We start from the raw sequence: 19,138 nt of genomic DNA, 5'->3' as shown, positions 1-19,138 counted from the left end.
GAATGATTAATCAACTAGTCGATTATTGATACGACGACGAAAGGAAGTTGGATCGTGCGTCGCACGCGATACTCGTACACGATCCTGTTCGCGCGTTGCATGCGCGTGTCCCTTCTTCCCCGTCACGACGCCCTATGAATTCGATTGCACGATCGAGCCCACGATCGAGTCGAAAAGAAATCTGGAAACGTAATTCGTGTGACGAACGATGACGCTCGAGTGGCTCTCGAGATCGAAAAATCGCACCGTGGATTGATGGTTGACTGACGGAAACGCGTGTGTTTTTCTGCTTGGCATTACAGAAAGGTACGGCCTGAAGGAACCGCATCGCATGGAGCAGCTGCAGATGAAAATAATCTCGTCTCTTCGCGATCACGTCACCTACAATGCCGAGGCTCAGAGAAAAGCTCATTACCTGTCCCGCCTGTTAGGTAAACTACCGGAACTGAGGAGTCTGTCGGTGCAAGGACTCCAGCGTATCTTTTACCTGAAACTGGAGGATTTGGTGCCAGCTCCGCCGTTGATCGAGACGATGTTCGTCGGTAGCCTACCCTTTTAAAATCACCTTCGAACCAACCGAGCCTAAGGCTAATCTCGCGTTGAACAATTCATCGTGATCGCGCTCGAGACCGATGCGCGGTTGCGTTACTATTCGATTAAGTTTTCTTCTTTAGTTCTGTACGTATACGTATGTAGCTCTCGCTATCTTGTTGCGTGTATCCTTGCATGATCTTCGCGAGTGTGTCGACGAGCGTGAATTATCGTTACGCGAACGACAGTTAGCTTCGAGACGATCGAACAAAGACGATGTTCTCGAGGCTGAGTCTCGACGCTGACGAGTTTCGAGTGTCTCCGTGGAACGGGTGTGCGTGTGATCGAACGTTGTGCAGGATTAAATTTAAGACAAAGGTTCCCTGTTGCGAGTGTACGCGATTCGAGAGAAGCGTGGATGGTCGGCCGCGTGATTCGACGATGTGTCCGAAGGCGGACGCGTCTGCCCGACGCGACAACTGTTACTATTGTTACTACTATTATTACCGCTATTACTATTTTAACACTGTACAATGTAACGATTATTCTTGCTATCGAAAGTACAGACGAAGGCGAATCACGTTTTCTTGACGGATCATCAATCACGCGGGAAACATCGACGAAACGAACGATAGATTCTATCCATCGTTTTAGAAATAGATGAAACTTACCTACCGCGGAGTGGTCGCTAAGTATCGAACTATTTTTCGCAAACGTGCACAAACGAGACATCGTGCGAATACATTGTCATTTACACGCGCGCGCACACACACACACACATACACACACACACATACATGCACGTACACACACGTAAATACACAGGTACATGAATTTTTATCACTTTTCTACCTACTTTATATAAATCATCGCGTCAACGAACACTACGTTTATTTCATCGCTGGTGCTAAGCGTAATCGACGATCCGCCAAGCAAGAGGATTCCCTTCTTACCGCGAACGAATGTACTTACTTATCCGTTGGAGAGAAGGAAGAAACGCGATGACGGTTTACAACATATCAAAGCAACGACGGAAGAGCGCACGTAGACGTCGTGACTTAACGTCGCTGATAAATTCCCTCCCTTTCCCATCGTGAATTTCGCTCTTCCGTGTTGACGATTTTAAAAAAGAGGAAAAACTCGTGATCGTGATCATGCTCGAACGTCGGCGCGATGATGCTAAACAACGTGTATGTTCTTTCGAAAAAAATCCTTCGTTTCCTGTACTAGAAAGAGTTGATCGGTGCTGTATCCTCGCCCTAATTTAGCATCGTCGTAAAACGTACGAGTGTCTTCCGCGTCACGCACGGTCGGGACCGTACCCGCCCAAATGAACCGCTATCTTTGCGTTAATGTGATTTTAGACAGCTAAGGGAGACAAGATTGAAGTAGGACCCGAACACAGCCAAATCGATCGCAGTGCTAGGAATTTGAATGGGAATCGAGGTCATGCGTGTCATCGCGGTATCTTGATTCGGTAAACAGAGGCTTTGCGACGGGTCCGGCATAAAGTTACCTATTACGTTATGACATTTATTTTTAATCAAACTAACGTAGGAAGTCCCTATTTATACGTATACCGCGCCGCTATCATTACTACTACTTATACTACTATTACTTGCTACTTATTGTTACGTATTACTTACCGCTAGCGTTTACGATTCTATGGCGTTTACCGATCGCCTGTCATTACCACTACCGTTACCATCCGCTACCTTCTTACCACCACAGCCGCCACCTTGCGTTACCATTGTTCGCTAAACGCGTAAGGCTCTCCGTCAACGTTGTGCACTCTTCGCCGCTCTACCGTATCTTTGGAATGACGAACGTCGTCCTGGAATTCGATCGACCTTCGGAAGATTGCGTCCACGTTGCCTGGAGAGCGAATCGATGGAAGAGGATCGTCCAATTTACCGATCAACGATCGTTGCTCGTCGTTCGATCTCCAGCAGGCTTGTCCTTATCGTTCGGCGGAAAATGTCTGCTCTCTGTTCTCTGTGTTATTTGTCGACGTTAAAAGAAAGAAGTACACAGCCCAGTAAACCGGTCCAACCGATGCAGCGTTTAATATATTCGATAGTATCACGAAGCATTGTCTTTTAATGCACTTAACCGACGAAGGACACATTTCGCGTGGGAAATTACCTCCCTGCACCCGCGAGAAACACGTTAAAATACATGTATATGTGCACAATAGGTATAAAAAAATAATTACGTGTGTATACGTTACTCTTTAATCGACCGTGTGTATCCGCAAATGTTCGACATTTCGTAAAGGAACGCGTCCAGATTGGACATTACGATTTTTCCTTCCACTCTCGATCTCCGTGCAATCATGGTTCCTTTCGAAGATCGAGCATCTTCGATTTAATTTTATTTTAACGCGTATATCGTTTGTTTCGCAAGAATCATCGATAGTCGTATAATAACTCGCTATCGAAGACGAAAGTAATGATCGCGAAGAAAATTTCATTTGCCTGATCAAAGACAGTTGAAGACAGTGAACGGCAGTTTTCGTTAACGCGAGAGCTTTGCGGATGGATACGACGCGAAATAAAAATGCCCGGCAAGAAAGCAAGGTACGAACGTACGCGAAAAGAAGACACGATCGAAAAGTGTTTCCTTTTCGACGAAAATCATACGAAAATCATACGATACCGCGAGAGAAGCGATCGCTTCAAAATTTAGAACTCGTTTCACGCTCGACTCGATAACGACGAGCTTCTAATCAACGATAATGGTTTCTCTACCGAGCTCGTCTAAATATTTTACGAAGATTCGGCAAACCAAAGTCGCTACCTCCGCGTGACAGAAGCGAATCGAGTCCAGAAGAGATTTAGAGGCTGAAGAAATTCGTCGAATTGAACGGTGCTATTAGGCTAATTACGATGAACGAGCGCTCAATGAATTCGAGAGTTCTTAAGTTTTTACCTCGCCGAGGGACAGAGAGAGGTTATTTTTGTTCCTAATAATTAAGAAAATTAAAGGAAGTTTCTAATCCCTTCGTGAAAGTGGAAACGCGTAACGTTTAACTCGTAATCGACGTACTTCTCTTTCGATTTCGTCGGATCTTTCCTGGACTCAACGCCGATCAATATTATATTATTTTTTACGATGTTACCATGTTAAATTCGACAGGGAAACGACGATGCGTCGAAAAGAATATGTTAAAGCGCGAGAAAAATGAATCCCCTTTACCGGCGGGAAAGAAGAAATCTCGGATCGTTCGAACGTAGAAATATCTTGCAGAAGAACGAGTTCGGGTATTGTTGTTACCGATTAATTGTCGTAATCGCTGTAAACGAACAACGGCCAATTCCGTTAGGTGTACCACAATATTTTTTTCCCCTCGATGTAACAATAAATGTTCAATCAACGGCTGTTTTCATCTTTTTTTTTTGGTTTGATCGTCTTTTGTGACCTAGCGTTTTCGATGTTCCACAGGAATCATGGTGTCGCTCGATAATCGAAACTCGTTCCCTTTCCGTCCAACGATCGAGCGGAATAAAATTTCTTCATTCTTTTTCACGATCGACATTTTATAAAAAAACAAGGAAATAAAGAATCACGTGAAAAAAAAAAATAATCTATACAATTTAAAGAGAAAAGAAAGCGAAATGTATATGTATCTACGGGTATATTCTCGTTTTCGTACGGACATTTCTACAACGATCGATCCGTACTTCACCGTACGAATATCTGCGGATACAGTCACAGACACTAGCTGCACCATTACAAAATACATACCGGAAGTGATGGTCGTTGCATCGAAAGTAAATTCATAAACTCGCGAAGGATACTCGAATCCTCTTTCGAAAGATATGTATATCGATGAATCGCAATGATTGCTTGCGTTTGAACGAAGGATACAAAAGAGAAAAAAAAGGAAGAAACAAGATACGGAAAATATAAGAAAGGAAGAACGACGAATAAAATAATGTCGATCGATCGTCGATACGTATTGACGGCCGTACAATTGAAAAGGAGGTGCGAATCGTTGAAATCGATCGATAATTCGCCGATGATCTTATCGGGTCAATCTGTGTTCTCCTTGCAATTTTGTTCACGACGACAATAAAAGGGAATTGCAAGGGAAGTTTCCCCATCACCGGCCTTTTCACCCCTACGACCGTCGATATTTAGCATCGTTAACACTGTTATTAACAATTTGTAAAAATATTCTATTTAAGGTGTTTTACACGCGCGCACATTCACGAAACCTTCTTTCCGCGGCCTGATTCGTTGTAATTCTGTGCCGAGCCTCACACAGTTCCCTCTCGCTTGATTAATATATAATATATAAAAATAAAATAATATATTGTTATTATATATACATACTTATAAATATATAAATATGATTAATATAAATGAAAGAAATAATATACTTTCGATATGCGAACGAGAAAGCAATTCAAAGGAATCACGTAATAAAATATAAAAAAAGAACACATTGTGACCATTATATTTTATAAATAAAAAAAAAATTGACATGTGATATAGATGGTAAGGCACGCGGACGATGCGATGCGATGCATTACGAAAGCAAATGTATTCTGTATATCGTTTCATTAAATCTATTAAAATAACCGACGTCTTTTATCACTGTCGTATCCCCGGTTGTTGCTCGTGAATCGAAAAGCAGGTATTCGAAGGATCGTCAATAGTCTGAAGGGAATCCGACGGTTGTCAAGGGTCCTGCGACTTTGCATAAAGCGCACCTGGCGTTTAATACCAGTCGTGAAACCTGAAATCCAAAGAATGCTTTTATTCGAATTGCAAAATATATTACGATTAACAGTTTCGTTTTATAATTCCTTTCAGGACAAAAGCTGCGAAGAAAGAAAAACTACGAAAGCGAAATACACTTATTGTATATATATATATATTTTTTTTTTGTTTTTTAAATATACTTTTTGCAACGTGATAAATAGTCTTTTCGATTCGTCTAAACGTTGCATTCCTGGAAATGCATTCTTTTTATAATTTGAAACGCCTTTTGTGATCGCTAAGTCGAAGTGGCCAGTAACGAGCGCAAACAAAGCATAGGAACGTGAATCGCGTGACAGCGTGCAGCTGCAAAGTGAGCACGATTTCAAAATTAACCGGCATAACGGTTATGTTTGGTGCACATGCGTCAGAACGTTGGGGACAGTCATAGATGGCGTTTACGAAACCTTCTACACATGCGCAGAAGAGGTTTTGCACAGCGCACAGAGAAAATAGTTCGCGCTCGGAGAGACACGACGATCGCTTCGAGAAACGTGACACTCGTGACAGTAGTTTTGCAACGTTTACGCGATTCGGAATAAAAGTTTTAAGGCTGATCGATTGATAGGAGTCGTACGTCCGGGGTATATACTGTCCCCGTGTAACGATCAAGAGATTCATCTCTGTGTAGTAGGCGCGTGAGTAGTAAAGGGCGCGGATATTGCTGCGCTGCACGTTGTGGAAGGAAGCAGAAATCGACTACTAGCAGGAAGTGGGTAGAAGGGGGGTACGTCGTTGGAGCTAGTTGATTCGGTGGTGGCTACATGTGGCTGTCCGCCGGTCGCGACAAGGAGACATTTCCTATTTGGGCATAAAAATTACGTTTCACAAGAATAAATCGATAGCCGAAAGAAGGTGAAATCATGCAGATGGACCCAACGACGGTGCAACTGATCCAGGTTCTCGAAAGGACCGTCTCGTCAGGTGAGCCGTTTGATTAAACGAATTCGAGTTATTGGCGACATCGTGGGATTCGAATTCTTTTTTATTGGTTACTTTGTTCCCCTTGACCTTGCTTCCGATCTTGTTTCGCGAAACATATCGCTTACCGAATATTCTTCTACGATTTTCGTGACATTGTCTGTAAAAGTAAAGTCCCACCGCGTGCGCGTCCTTTACCTATTCTTTCCGGTATGTTCTGGGAGCAATTGATATCGTGGTGGACCGATGCTTTTATCGATTTCTCCTAAACTTTTCGGCACGAATACGTTAATATTTGAACAGAATTTCTCGTTTGTACGATAATACGTCGTATTCTGCTCCGTTTGGCTGTTGCTAGGGGCTTTGTTCACCACCGGAAAAGTATTGTCCGAATGTGACGGTTACTCCTATTGCACGTTCCCGTTGTCGGTTGGCACGTACGAGTGCATCGTGCTTTTCTAACCTATAAACGTTAATACCAATTCTTGCTTTTTGTCATCGTTGAAACGATTCGTTTAGAAATCTATCATATTAATCGCTCTCATTTTCGTTTTCGTTTTTCGTTTCAGAGAAAAATGAGCTGGAGGCAGCTCAGAATTTCTTGGAGCAAGCAGCACAAACTAATCTTGTAAGTTATTTAAGCTTAACGACCCTGTTTCCTTTTGAACAGAGGATCGTATCTTGAAAAGATTACAGCAAATTTTATATTTTTTAGCATGAGTTTATGCAAAGACTCAGCGGCGTGCTGGTTACTGCCGCTGCAAGCCCGGTTGCCCGTATGGCAGCCGGTCTTCAACTCAAAAATCAACTTACATCCAAAGATGGTCAATTGAAATATCAATATCAGCAGCGCTGGCTTCAAATTCCAGCAGAGAGTAGGGAGTTTATTAAGAAAAATGTAAGATTTCTTTTTGTCTATATACGTGTCTGTATTTTTGGATGAGCGTAGTACGAGTTTGGTGTGTTTTGAATTTAAAGATTTTTGGAGCACTCGGAACAGAAAACAATAGGCCAAGTTCTGCGGCACAATGTGTCGCATACGTTGCAGTTGCTGAATTACCTGTTGGCCAATGGACCAACATTATTCAGTTACTAGTGAACAATGTTGTTAATCCAAACAGTACGGAAATAATGAAAGAGGCGACTCTAGAAGCCATTGGTTATATTTGCCAAGAAATAGAAAGCGATGTTTTGATACCTCAATCTAACCACATTCTCACCGCTATTATTCATGGCATGAAGGGATCTAGTACTTCGCATCACGTACGGCTTGCGGCTACAAGTGCACTCTACAATTCCTTGGAATTTACCAAAGGAAATTTTGAGATAGAGGTTGGTATAATGTAAAAATTCTATTCGGTACATTGGTCTTAATTCGATTCTTTATATCCGCAGACAGAGAGAAATTTCATCATGGAGGTGGTGTGCGAAGCGACACAGTCTGTAAATACGCAAGTCAAAGTAGCTGCTTTACAGTGTTTGGTGAAAATTATGTCTTTGTATTATCAGTATATGGAGCCATACATGGCTCCGGCACTCTTTCCTATTACTTTAGAAGCCATGAAATCAGATATCGACGAAGTTGCACTTCAGGGAATTGAGTTTTGGTCGAACGTATCCGAAGAAGAGGTAGATTTATCCATGGAAGAAGGGGAAGCTTCCGATGGAGGTCGACCTCCCGTTAAAGTATCAAGGCATTATGCAAAAGGAGCTTTGCAATATTTGGTACCTGTTTTGATGAAAAAACTCACCAAGCAAGAAGAATTCGACAACGAAGACGATTGGAACCCTTCGAAAGCCGCAGGAGTGTGTTTGATGTTATTGTCCTCTTGTTGCGAAGAGGCGATTTTCCCTTACGTTCTTCCCTTTGTTAAGGAAAATATCGAAAGTCCAAACTGGAGGCATCGAGACGCTGCTTTAATGGCTTTCGGTTCGATTCTCGGAGGATTAGATCCTGGCACGATTAAGCCATTAATAGAACAAGCGATGCCAACGTTAATCGAATTAATGTACGATAATAGCGTCGCGGTAAGGGATACGGCTGCTTGGACGTTCGGTCGTATTTGTGAGATTATTCCGGAAGCAGCGATCAACGATACGTACTTGAAGCCATTACTAGAAGCCTTAATAAACGGTTTGAAGGCAGAGCCTCGTGTGGCGGCGAACGTTTGTTGGGCGTTTACGGGGCTTGCGGAAGCCAGCTACGAATCTGCGGAGACTGTCGAACCCGGGCAGCAACCGGAAACTTACTGTATGTCTCAGTATTTCGATTTTATTATCCAAAGACTGTTGGAAACGACGGATCGTCCGGACGGAGGTCAAGCGAATTTACGGTCAGCTGCATACGAGGCTTTGATGGAGATGGTGAAGAATTCCCCACGAGATTGTTACGTGACCGTACAGAAGACGACGATGGTGATCCTGGAGAGGTTGCAGCAGGTACTGCAAATGGAAACACACATCCAGACTCACACGGATCGTGCTCAATACAATGACCTGCAGTCGTTGCTGTGCGCCACTTTGCAATCTGTACTACGTAAGGTTACACCGGAGGATGCGCCGCAGATATCCGACGTGATCATGACGGCATTATTGTCTATGTTTAATTCGAACTCCTGTAAGGAAGGTGTACAGGAGGATGCTCTCATGGCCGTTTCGACTTTGGTCGAAGTGCTTGGAGAAGGATTCCTCAAGTACATGGATGCGTTTAAACCGTATCTTTGCCTCGGTTTGAAGAATCACGCAGAATACCAGGTTTGCTGCGCCGCTGTGGGCTTGACTGGCGACATTTGCCGCGCCTTGAAAAGCAAGATGTTACCTTATTGCGACGAGATTATGACCCTGTTACTGGAAAATCTTAGTAACAACACGGTTCATCGTTCGGTGAAGCCTCAGATTTTTTCGGTTTTCGGAGATGTCGCTCTTAGTATCGGTCCCGAATTTAAAAAATACCTCGACGTGGTGCTGCAAACGTTGGCACAAGCCTCGCAGGCAAATGTCGACAGGACCGATTACGACATGATCGATTATTTGAACGAATTACGAGAGGGTGTCTTAGAGGCTTATACCGGCATCGTGCAAGGATTACGAGGCGACATGTCAAATTCTTGTCCGGATGCTGCGATTGCTTTGGTCGATCCTCATGTACCTTTCATCATTCAATTTATCACGTCGATAGCTCAGGACCGTGAACATTCTGAAGGCAACATAACGGCTTCGGTGGGCTTGCTCGGTGACTTGGTAACTGTATTTGGAGTTAAATTGCTACCGGTGGTAGAGACTGAACCGCTCACCGAATTGCTAACCAAGGCGAGACGATCGCGCACTCAAAAGACCAAAGTCTTGGCCAGCTGGGTAGCCAAAGAGATTCGAAAGCTTAAGAACGTTGCCAACTCAACGTCCAGTTGGTGAGTAAAATTTTCTTTCTTATTTCTCTATTTTTTTTTTTCTATAATTTTCGTGTGAACGATGTGTGGTGCGTGTATTCAATTGATCCGCCCGTATCGTCTTTATCGTTTATTTGTCGAATCCTTTCATCTTATTATTTGCAACGCCCTATTCTATTTTATGCTATTTTTCGCTATGTTCAAATTGATCCGTTCACGGAGATCTGCTTTTCGACGAACGATATTCAGTGCTACAAAAGTTAGGACAAAGATGCAAATAAGAGATAGAACAGATTTGGGTGGGTGGGTGGTGGTGGTATAGGACCAACAGTATTCCACAAAATGGATTTTAGAAATTGGAGAATAAATCTTTTTCTTGAACGAAGATCGGAGAATCATAGTCGAGCAAAACTTTACAACTGAACGAATATTATAATTTAATTGTCATTTATGAGATTCTTACAGAAATTGCTTTCTGAATATACAATGTACCTTCACCGAGGTTTTTTTTTCTGTATCTTCTTTCTATGAAAAAGACATAACTTAATTTTAGGATCTACGACTATTCTATGCTATACAGTTTCGTTTTGTTGTTGTTGTCGTTATTGTTGTTGTTGCTGCTGCTGTTGCTGTTGCTGCTGCTGCTGCTGCTGCTGCTGCTGCTGTTGCTGTTGTCGCTTATCGTTCCCCCTGTTGTAGCCACGATACGCGTAAACACGGAAATCGCATAAAAAAATTGAAAATTGAACAATTAAAAATTCGTAAGAAATCCGGTAAACGACGGTTATTGATGTTTGGCTCGCTTTTGTTGTTTACAGATCACCCCACGGGTTGTACTGTCGTGCAATTTAATTTGACTAGAAAGCTATCGAACACAATGCAAAGACAACAAGATTGGATGGTGCGGATGCGAGTTGATGGATGTGCGTGAGTTCCAAAAGCGATGACGATGATGGGGTGATGAGTCTGCACGTGTCCCTGCTCTGGCGACGGTATTCGAGTACCGGCACGTCAAACGCAGCCCAATTGGCCGACAAACAAACAAAAACAAAACAAACAAAAGCAGAATAAAAAATTGAAAGAATACCTGTCTGCCGGATGTCTGCCGACAACTGAGGAGTGCAAGTGGATTGTTGCCGATGAATGAGCCAAGGTCGAAGCCTGCCTGCCGAGATGATGTTCCGGTGATGCAAGTATGCCTGTTAACAAGCCTGGGGCTTCTACCCGCGTGATTGAGAAGTTGAACCTGAGGAAAGGACGACTTCGATGGACAGTGATCGTGGCCAGTGAGAAAGAAAGCGAGAAAGAGACAGATGAATGAGAAAGAAGATTAAAATGTGATAGAGAAATTAAATGAGAGAGAGAGAGAGAGAAAGAGAGACTGTAACGTTGATAAGAATGTGGAAGCAATTGATAGAGAGAATGATTTCCTATATGTATGCGTGTGTGATAGTCGTATATAATATGAAATAAAACGCCATCGAACGGACGACTGTACATCGTCTCGCAGAAAGTACATTTACTACACGCGTTCGTTGTAAAGCTTTAGCTTTCCCCCTGCCACTGTAGCTTATCAACGAAGCGTGTAACATCTTTTCGATTCCTCGCTGAACGATCATCGTCGCTCGCTAGATGAGAATCGAATGATTGTTGGCGTGATTCGCAGTTAACGAGCGAAATAAATGATCGTCGAAATGCTGATTGATATCCGATGCAGCGAAATGTTGCGTGAGTGCTTATGGAGTAATAGAAAGAGAGAAAGAAAGAAAGAGAGAGAGAGAGAGAGAGGAGTGAGCGAACGAGAAAAGAACGTGAGAAATACTGAATGATTGTACAAAAAATAATAAACGAAACAAAAAGGTCGGAAAGATTCGAAATACTGGTGACCCCTGGTCCCCAATCATGTTGCGCGAGAATCCAAACGATCCGTTGTAGTACGATGATGCGTATGTTATTTTCCCCTCGTATGTGAATGTCTGTTGCTGTTGATAATTCATTAAAATTAATATTTTGCTGGCATAAGTTATTGAGTTGTACCGAAATCCTCGTCCGGTCTGAACGTTCGCGAAGAAACACACAAGAGCATAAAGCAAAAACAAGAAAAAGAATACGATCGAGTGACTAGCCCCACCCTCTTGAAATATACATATACTCCGTTTGTTGGTTGTAGTCCCGCGTTAGTAGATACTAAAATGATTGCACACGATCACTGTATGTTATCCTTAAAAAGAGCTTATTAGAGATCTTCGACGAATCTTAGAATATCAGACGAGAGCTTTTTCGCACTGCCAATTACATATATCGTGGGACAGTGTTGGTATACTCTTTGTCCCAGACATTTTCTAATCTCTCGTTTCTTCCTTTTCGAATTTCAATATCCTCGAGAAAATATTGAATCGATTCGAGGTATCATACTGTCGAAGAAGTCGTCTTCCTGGTCTTTCTGACTTCGTTATAGAAGGGCATTCGTCGAAGATCAGGTAAACCATTCGAGCAGTATTACTCGTTCCATTCGTACTATGTTTCGGAGTTTGTTGAATACAGTGATCGTGTAAATCGTGGCCGATACTACGTGAAACAAAGGTAATTGACGTGTAACCCAGTTTAGTGTATTGCTGGGATATACTTCAAATGTCTCGATTCGCGGAGACTATGGCAACTTAGGATTTTGCTTTTGTACTATCTGATTAGACCTCTTGAATCCTGAAACGAGCGTACATAAAAAATCAGGGACACCTCTGAATCGGGTAACCCTTTGAGCTGTTCGTAACGGTAGTCACCCGAAAGTATTAATCCTGTTCGGTCGATTATAAATACGACGCATTCTTACTTTTTTAATGAATTGGCAAATTGCACCGATCAAGCGCTACGAATTAATCGATGTTGATATGCTTATGATTTCTTACGAGTCTATTTACATTTTGACGATCAACTATCATGCTTTGTTCTACCTTGATGAAACGTTCGGGCGCAATCAAAGGGTTAACGACGCAGAAATAAGTTTAGTTTTGTCCTTTGCTCGTAGTATTCCGGCCTCGCGGATGAGATTCCTAATAGATTGTTATTCAGCCTCTATTGGAGGCTTCACGGCGTGTTATTTAGTAAGATTTCAAAGAAAAGATTAAACGGACAGACGGACGGACGGACGGACGGTCGGTTGGACGCCTCTAATAATATAATACATAGTTACGTCACGTTACCGAAAACGTGGCCGTGGTTAGTGCCATTGCATTCCAAATACTTTTGCCAGCGGAAAGCACTCTATATTAACGTGCGAGACCACCGTTCTTTCGCGCGATTGCCGGAACTGTATATTTTATAGCGTTTTCATTAATAACTTTACTTACACACTTTTCTCGAGTACGCCTCGTTTTTACGCGAAACTTTTACGTATACGGACACGATATAAAGAGATGTTATTACGAAAATCGAAATTAACACTCGGCTGATGACGATGATTATGATGATGATGATGATGATGATGATGATGATAATGATGGTCGTGATGGTGGTGGTGGTGGTACGTGATGAGCGATGGTTTCTTTCTCGATGGAAACCATGATAAAAACGGGACAAACGTGTTTCGACGAAATCAAAATGGAAAAATTAAAAGAAAAGAAAGAGCGAGGAACAACATTGGCGTATAAAAAAAAAAGAAAGAAGAGTCATACGAAAAAAAGGACAAACATAGGGAATTGATGAGACACGATTAAACTAAGAGACTTTTTATTAAATTGATTATCTTTTTTACAATTTTACATATCGAAGGATAACCGATGTGTCAGCTCCACGTCTGGATACAAATAAATATATATATACGTATATAATTTTTTTACTGTTGCGAACGATATTGCCAAACTTAGCGTATAAGGATGAAAAGTTTATCTAGCTTTTAAAAAAATGACTAACCAAGAAAGAAAATGAAGGGTTGGTGGGAGGGTGGGATAAGGAAGTTGTTTCGGTTCGAGCCGCTCGTTATGTAGACTGGAGCCTAAACCTTGATCTCTTTGCAGTACACGCGCATAAATTCTCTCTATAGTATTGGGTCGATCGGTGATTATTAATATTTGAATTATTTTTTAACTATAAAGTGCGCGGTAACAAGTCTTTAAATAATAAGTCACTTTGATTTTTTAACCTTTTCGCTATCGCAATTTCTGTCTTAAATTTATGAATCTCGATAAAACAGAAATTTATACATACGGAAATGTTGAAAGTCAACACCTGTATCTGTTGTAGTTTCGAGAATGATCGTAACGTTAACGATTACAAGACCGTTTCATGTATATCGCTTTATCTTTTCGATTTCCAAGACAGAACGAAATTTCAGCAGACGAAACACGGTGTCTTCCAATCGCGACAAAATTTTACCTCGTTTACAAACGCAGCTTTGTCTTACAGTCCACGATAACGTTTGTCGAACGTTATCGATCTACCAAAGTCCGTGCTTTGACGAGTCTTATAAAAAGAGAAAATAAAAGGAAACGAAAGTTGTTGTTCCGAGTCCAAAGAAGAAAACACGCAAAATGCCGAGGCGCAAAATACCCTGTTTTTCTTTTACATTCCACGTAGCGGAGAGAGTAGAGAGAACGAGAGAGAAAGAGAAAAAGTGTGTGAGAGAGAGAGGGAGAGTGAGTGAGAGAGAGAGAGAGAGAGAGAGAGAGCGAGCAGATCGAAAGAGTGAAAATTAGAGTGTAAGAGAGGAACCACGACGGAGAGGACAGCGGGTGCGCGTCTTTTTGCGTCTTGATAAAGAACTCGATCGCTCGCCTGTTCTTCTGATTCGCAAACGATCGAAAATTGTACTAACGATGCACTCACGATTATTCAAAGCGTTTCGGAAACGGATGAACAATTTTTCTTGATCGTTGATCGTCCGTATCTGGTATTTTCGAGGCGACACTAATCGTTTGCGAATCGCGTTATCTGGTCCACAGAGAGAGCCTAAATAGAGAGGAACGAAGCAAACAAAAGGAAAGAGAAGCGAAACGCGAAAAAGGTAGGAAACGGTCGTGGAGAAGTAAGAGATTTTTTTTTTAACGCGAGTAAGCCCAAAGGGTAGGAAACTAGGAAATGAAACGCCGGCCGTGCCGTGATCGAAGTAACGAGTTACGGAGTGAAAATGAGGAATACAAATGAAACAAATTATATTATATACGCGACTGTGATTTTTTGGAGAGACTCTCGTGTGCGAGGGGTCGATGTTCTACCCTAAAGGGAGCGTGTCTCTCTCGGTGTTCTCGAATCTCGTCTTGACATACATTTTTCGATAAGTGCAAAACTATGCAAAAGATTACGGGTTTGGTCATTACGATTTCATTTGATCTGACTTTAACATTTGAGAGCGGTTAATACCCTCTTCACCGAAGTCGCCTTAACGCGTTGATTATCGTGGGAATGAAACGATGATCGATACAGCAAATAGACTAACGAAATCGATCTCGATAATCTCTTTCTCGGTATAAAAGGAGATGTAAACTTACAAGAGCCATTGATGCCGTGAAACACGCGACCGTCAAAGTATCTGATCGAAACGATCGACTAATCTTGTCTTTAGTAATCGATGTCGTAACGCGGTAATCGACGCGTTAACTGTAAAATCGATTTACTCCGGTGATCCAGAAATCATCTTCCCTCAAGTTCGTCTATTTCTTGAACGAACACAGGTTCCAGTCTAACGCGCACACAGAAAACAAATTATACGTACGTGAATTGTAACGAGAGATCGAGACGCGATAGACACGTGCTCCCTGAATCAAACTCATACACGATAATATCTTTTATCGAACTATTAGTTGTTAGCCTTTTCATCGTCGAGACTCCTAGAGTGCGTGCGATGCTTCAATAGGGAACGTAAGTGAGAGCGTATTTAAGTGATAAGTATATTAAGAAAAATAATAGAAAAAATGAACAAAAAAAAAGAAGAAAGAAAGGAAAAAAGCGTGTGCATTACGCTGTATCAGTGATGATGTGCGCTGTGAAGTAAACTTTAACTGATCGGGTGTGTCCTGTATCGGTGTTGCGAGTGATAGAGAGAAAAAAAGAAAGAAAGCGATATTGCAGAAACGCGAGAGAGAGTGAAAGATTTGATTGTTGGGGGATGGAGAGATTGGGTTGGCTCGTGATTCGACGTGAATCGCGGCGTGTCACCGTTTGGGATGGGACGAATCGTCGATTTGTAAAAAGAAACAAAGAGAAAAGATGGAAATAAGTAAAATAAAAAATAAAAAAGATGTTATATAAATTTTGTATCGTGACGCGGTTAAAAAGATCGGAGAACCTGTCTCTGAGATCATCTTGTTTGAAATTCTGATCAACAACCTGAAAAGAAAGACAGGATTTAACCAATCAATTGCTACACGAACCGAACAATAATTCAAATTGCACATGATAATTATTAATTTTCTTCTTAAAGACTCTTCAGCTGGGCTGACAGGGTGTTCGAAGGCAGAATTCTCCGTTCTTCGATAGATTCGCGGTTGCCGTTGTACGTACGAGACAATATTTTCGATAATATTTTTTCAATCGTGATCGAGTCGCGAAACACGAGGCCAACGCGTAAGAGCTGTTGTTGTTCCAAAGCGTCAGAGACGTTGCACGGTAATGGAGGGAGAGAAAGGGGTGAAGATCGATTGTTCCGTGAGATGCCTATTTTATCGTTCGTGTGACACGGTTCCATCCGTATCTTCGATATTTTTGTTCCGATTTTCGACTCGCGAATGTCGAGAGCGCCGTGCCATTGCCGTGCACGTAATCGTGTGATTTAATTTAGAAAATTAAGGGGAAGCAAGATGAACAAAAAAACTAAGAAAAACTAACAAAAAAAAAAAAACTAAAGAGCGTAATTATAGTAATAGAGTCAGCGGAAAAGGGAAAAAAAGATGAGCGCGTGAGATGGACGTTTTTTTGTGATGACTTTGCGAACAGATAGAGAAGAATGCAAGAGTGGTGTCGAATGCTGCCGATCCGATGATCGAACCGAAAAAGAACATAACTTACGCGTGTGAACGAATTTGGGCGATAAACGTGGGCAAAAAGAAAGAAAGAAAACGAATAAACGAGAACACAAGTTGGATGAAATTCTGTTTAGACCTTGCCACGCTGTAATTTGCTCACCCTCTCCGATCTTTTCTTTTCGTTCCTAGAACTCGATTTTTTCAAAATTTCGAGTCAGACATTTCACCTCTAAACTATCCTCCTTTAATTTAGTTCTTCTCTTTCGATCTGTTCGATTGAAATTTTTCATTTATTTTGCTATATCGCGTTTTCTTTTGCGACAAAAATTATGTAAGCTAAAGGAACGCCAAAGTTAATAGGCTAACAATGTAAAGTAGAAGAGTACATTGAAGAACTATCGCGTTACGCGTTGTCATCGGTGAATGACATTACAGATTAAAAGTAATAGAGTAAGTAAACGAAGAAAACAATCGATGAAAAAACGCCGTTATTCGCCTGAATTTCATCCGTAAGAATAACTAATTACAACTAATTTTAATCAATTGAGAGAGGGTGCGGTACAATAACGTAGCGCGAGACACACATTATCTTCGTTTCATTACGGTTTGGAGCAGTCTCGTGATATTTGCAAAGTCTGTGTTTCAACGAAAAAGATACAAAACGTGCGTGTATAATCGGTCACATTAATGGATTGTCAAAAGTTTGTTTATCACAACAAGACAAGTGGAATGATTAATTGATTAGCAAAACACGCGTGTTCGATCGATGGAAGTCCAAAAGTCGTATACAATATACGTGATTCGCTTCTTTTTTACCCTGCTGATTATTTCCTTAATCTGCAGTTTGCGCTTAACCTTGGAAAAGTTTTGTAAATTTTTCGTTCTTCTAGATAGTAATGTGGCTGACCATGTATCGTTGTCAATGTATGTATACGAGACTAGAATCGTTTGAATCGGTATCGACACGGTTAATTGACTGACATTAAAGCGCGAAGAAAAAGAAATACTTTACACTAGATCGGTAGATCTACACGTACGCGTTTCATTTAAAAAATCTTTCTTTCTGTTTTCGTTCCTACCATTTGTTTCCATCGACGAAATTGCCCAGAATAAATTCAGTACTGAAATCTATGTACACGTAGTGACGTCGTTATTACTAATGATCGATCGTTTGTTCGTTCTGTTCAATGATCGCTTACCTTGACCCGTCACTCACGATACGATACGTTCGCGTATGAATCTGTCGCAAAAACGCGTCTTGACCTTAACTCGCGCGAGCACCGACGATTATCGGATTTTTTCAAAAGTTCTCGATGCGATTTAATATCGAAGTAAAAGCTTTATGCCGTGGAGATCGGTACGAACGATGAAAATTTGACGAACAACTCGATACTATATGTCTCCTTATACGGTCCTTTGCTTCATCAATTAGATTACTCCGGTTTAAAACGGAAGCCGTATACCTCTCGATACCAAGAAGTTCCCGTAATTTTCGATATCGTAGAAAAATGCCGAGGTCGCCGGTAAAACGATATCGAAACATTTTCATCTTCTCGATTCTTGCAATTTATCTGACTAAATTCAAAGTACACACGGCCGGTTAATTTAATGCGCATGGAAATGCGATAAAGAAAAAAGCAAAAGAAGTTTGCGCCGCGATTATAACGAATAATACAGGATTGGAAAAATATTGAGGAACGACTAAAAAAAATAACGGGTGCTTGGATATTTTGCAAATACCTGACGCAGTGCGTTCGAAAATTGAATCGCACGCTGCCTGGTAGCATGTGTCAGCAGTGTTCCTAATCTCCGCTAAGTACCCTTAACCCAATTGAATTAGAAGGGCACAGGTCGTGGCACACGTCGCTAAACTCGTTTCGCCTGCATTTCCTCGATTCTCTTTTCCACGCGCGAAACGCGGCCGCGAGTGCGTACACGACTCCTTTTCATTTTCTTCGCGATTAACGCGAATGTATCCTGGTGCGCTCCTAAGTTCCCGAACGATCGAATAACCTCGCTATTTTCCTCGAGGAAAGTTGCGAGATAAGTTATCCGATAATCGATCGCTTAATTCGTTATTTCGACGTAATATGTATATTTACGCGAATTCCGTTTTATTCCGTGCGATTAACACGACCGTAACTTCCCGGTGTGCTTTTACGTTTCCGAACAAGTGAATAACACCGTTATTTGTTTAGATTCCTTGCTCCGACCATTATCATTGATCTCTTTTCACCTATTTTTCTTCCGTTTTGCTCCTTCCTTTTAACGATGACACGTAACAAGCTCGAGAGAGAAGAGTAAAGACTATCGATTGTCGAAAAAAATAGCACGCTTTGTGAAGAATGTTGAGAGCGATAGATTCGATAAAGTGACTGGACTCGATTAATCTTCTAACTGATTGAATCGTTTTGGATTGGTGTCTTACCAGAACTCGGTAAATCTCGTGCGACAAGGAGACTGCTGGAACGCGGATCTAAATACTAAATACACTCTGCTCGGTCGGGGTGGTTCGAGGACATCGTCGCGGTCATTGGTGGCCAAAGAGAAGATCGTCGCTACAGGATGGAACGAACA

At 41.7% G+C, this 19,138-nt stretch overlaps 2 protein-coding genes across 7 annotated transcripts in view; both read left to right on the top strand.

Annotated features, from left to right (window-relative positions):
- Hr38 (Hormone receptor-like in 38) overlaps positions 1-6,222 on the top strand; it is a 39,973-nt gene extending 33,751 nt beyond the window's left edge. For all 4 annotated transcript variants that reach the window (XM_076532761.1, XM_076532762.1, XM_076532764.1 and 1 more), the window contains exon 8: positions 303-6,222. In XM_076532761.1, coding sequence (XP_076388876.1) covers positions 303-559 — 257 coding nt within the window. In that variant the 3' untranslated portion in view covers positions 560-6,222. The remainder of the gene's footprint in view (positions 1-302) is intronic.
- Positions 6,083-19,133, top strand: Fs(2)Ket (Importin subunit beta Fs(2)Ket). 3 transcript variants are annotated; one of them, XM_012287339.2, is made up of 6 exons: positions 6,083-6,222; positions 6,789-6,847; positions 6,935-7,117; positions 7,198-7,551; positions 7,615-9,626; positions 18,993-19,133. In XM_012287339.2, coding segments are annotated over exons 1-6 (2,670 nt in total). In that variant the 5' UTR covers positions 6,083-6,161; the 3' UTR covers positions 18,994-19,133. The 3 variants fall into 3 exon arrangements, with proteins under 3 accessions (XP_012142729.1, XP_012142728.1, XP_003704389.1); XM_012287338.2 differs by lacking the exon at positions 18,993-19,133 and adding an exon at positions 10,424-16,685; XM_003704341.3 differs by lacking the exon at positions 18,993-19,133 and having other exon boundaries at positions 7,615-9,630.
- The last annotated feature ends 5 nt before the right edge of the window (positions 19,134-19,138 follow it).

The sequence above is a fragment of the Megachile rotundata genome, chromosome 6 (genome assembly GCF_050947335.1).
Source record: "Megachile rotundata isolate GNS110a chromosome 6, iyMegRotu1, whole genome shotgun sequence".
NCBI classification, from domain to species: Eukaryota; Metazoa; Arthropoda; class Insecta; order Hymenoptera; family Megachilidae; genus Megachile; species Megachile rotundata.
This window is presented reverse-complemented; position numbering and strand designations above follow the sequence as displayed.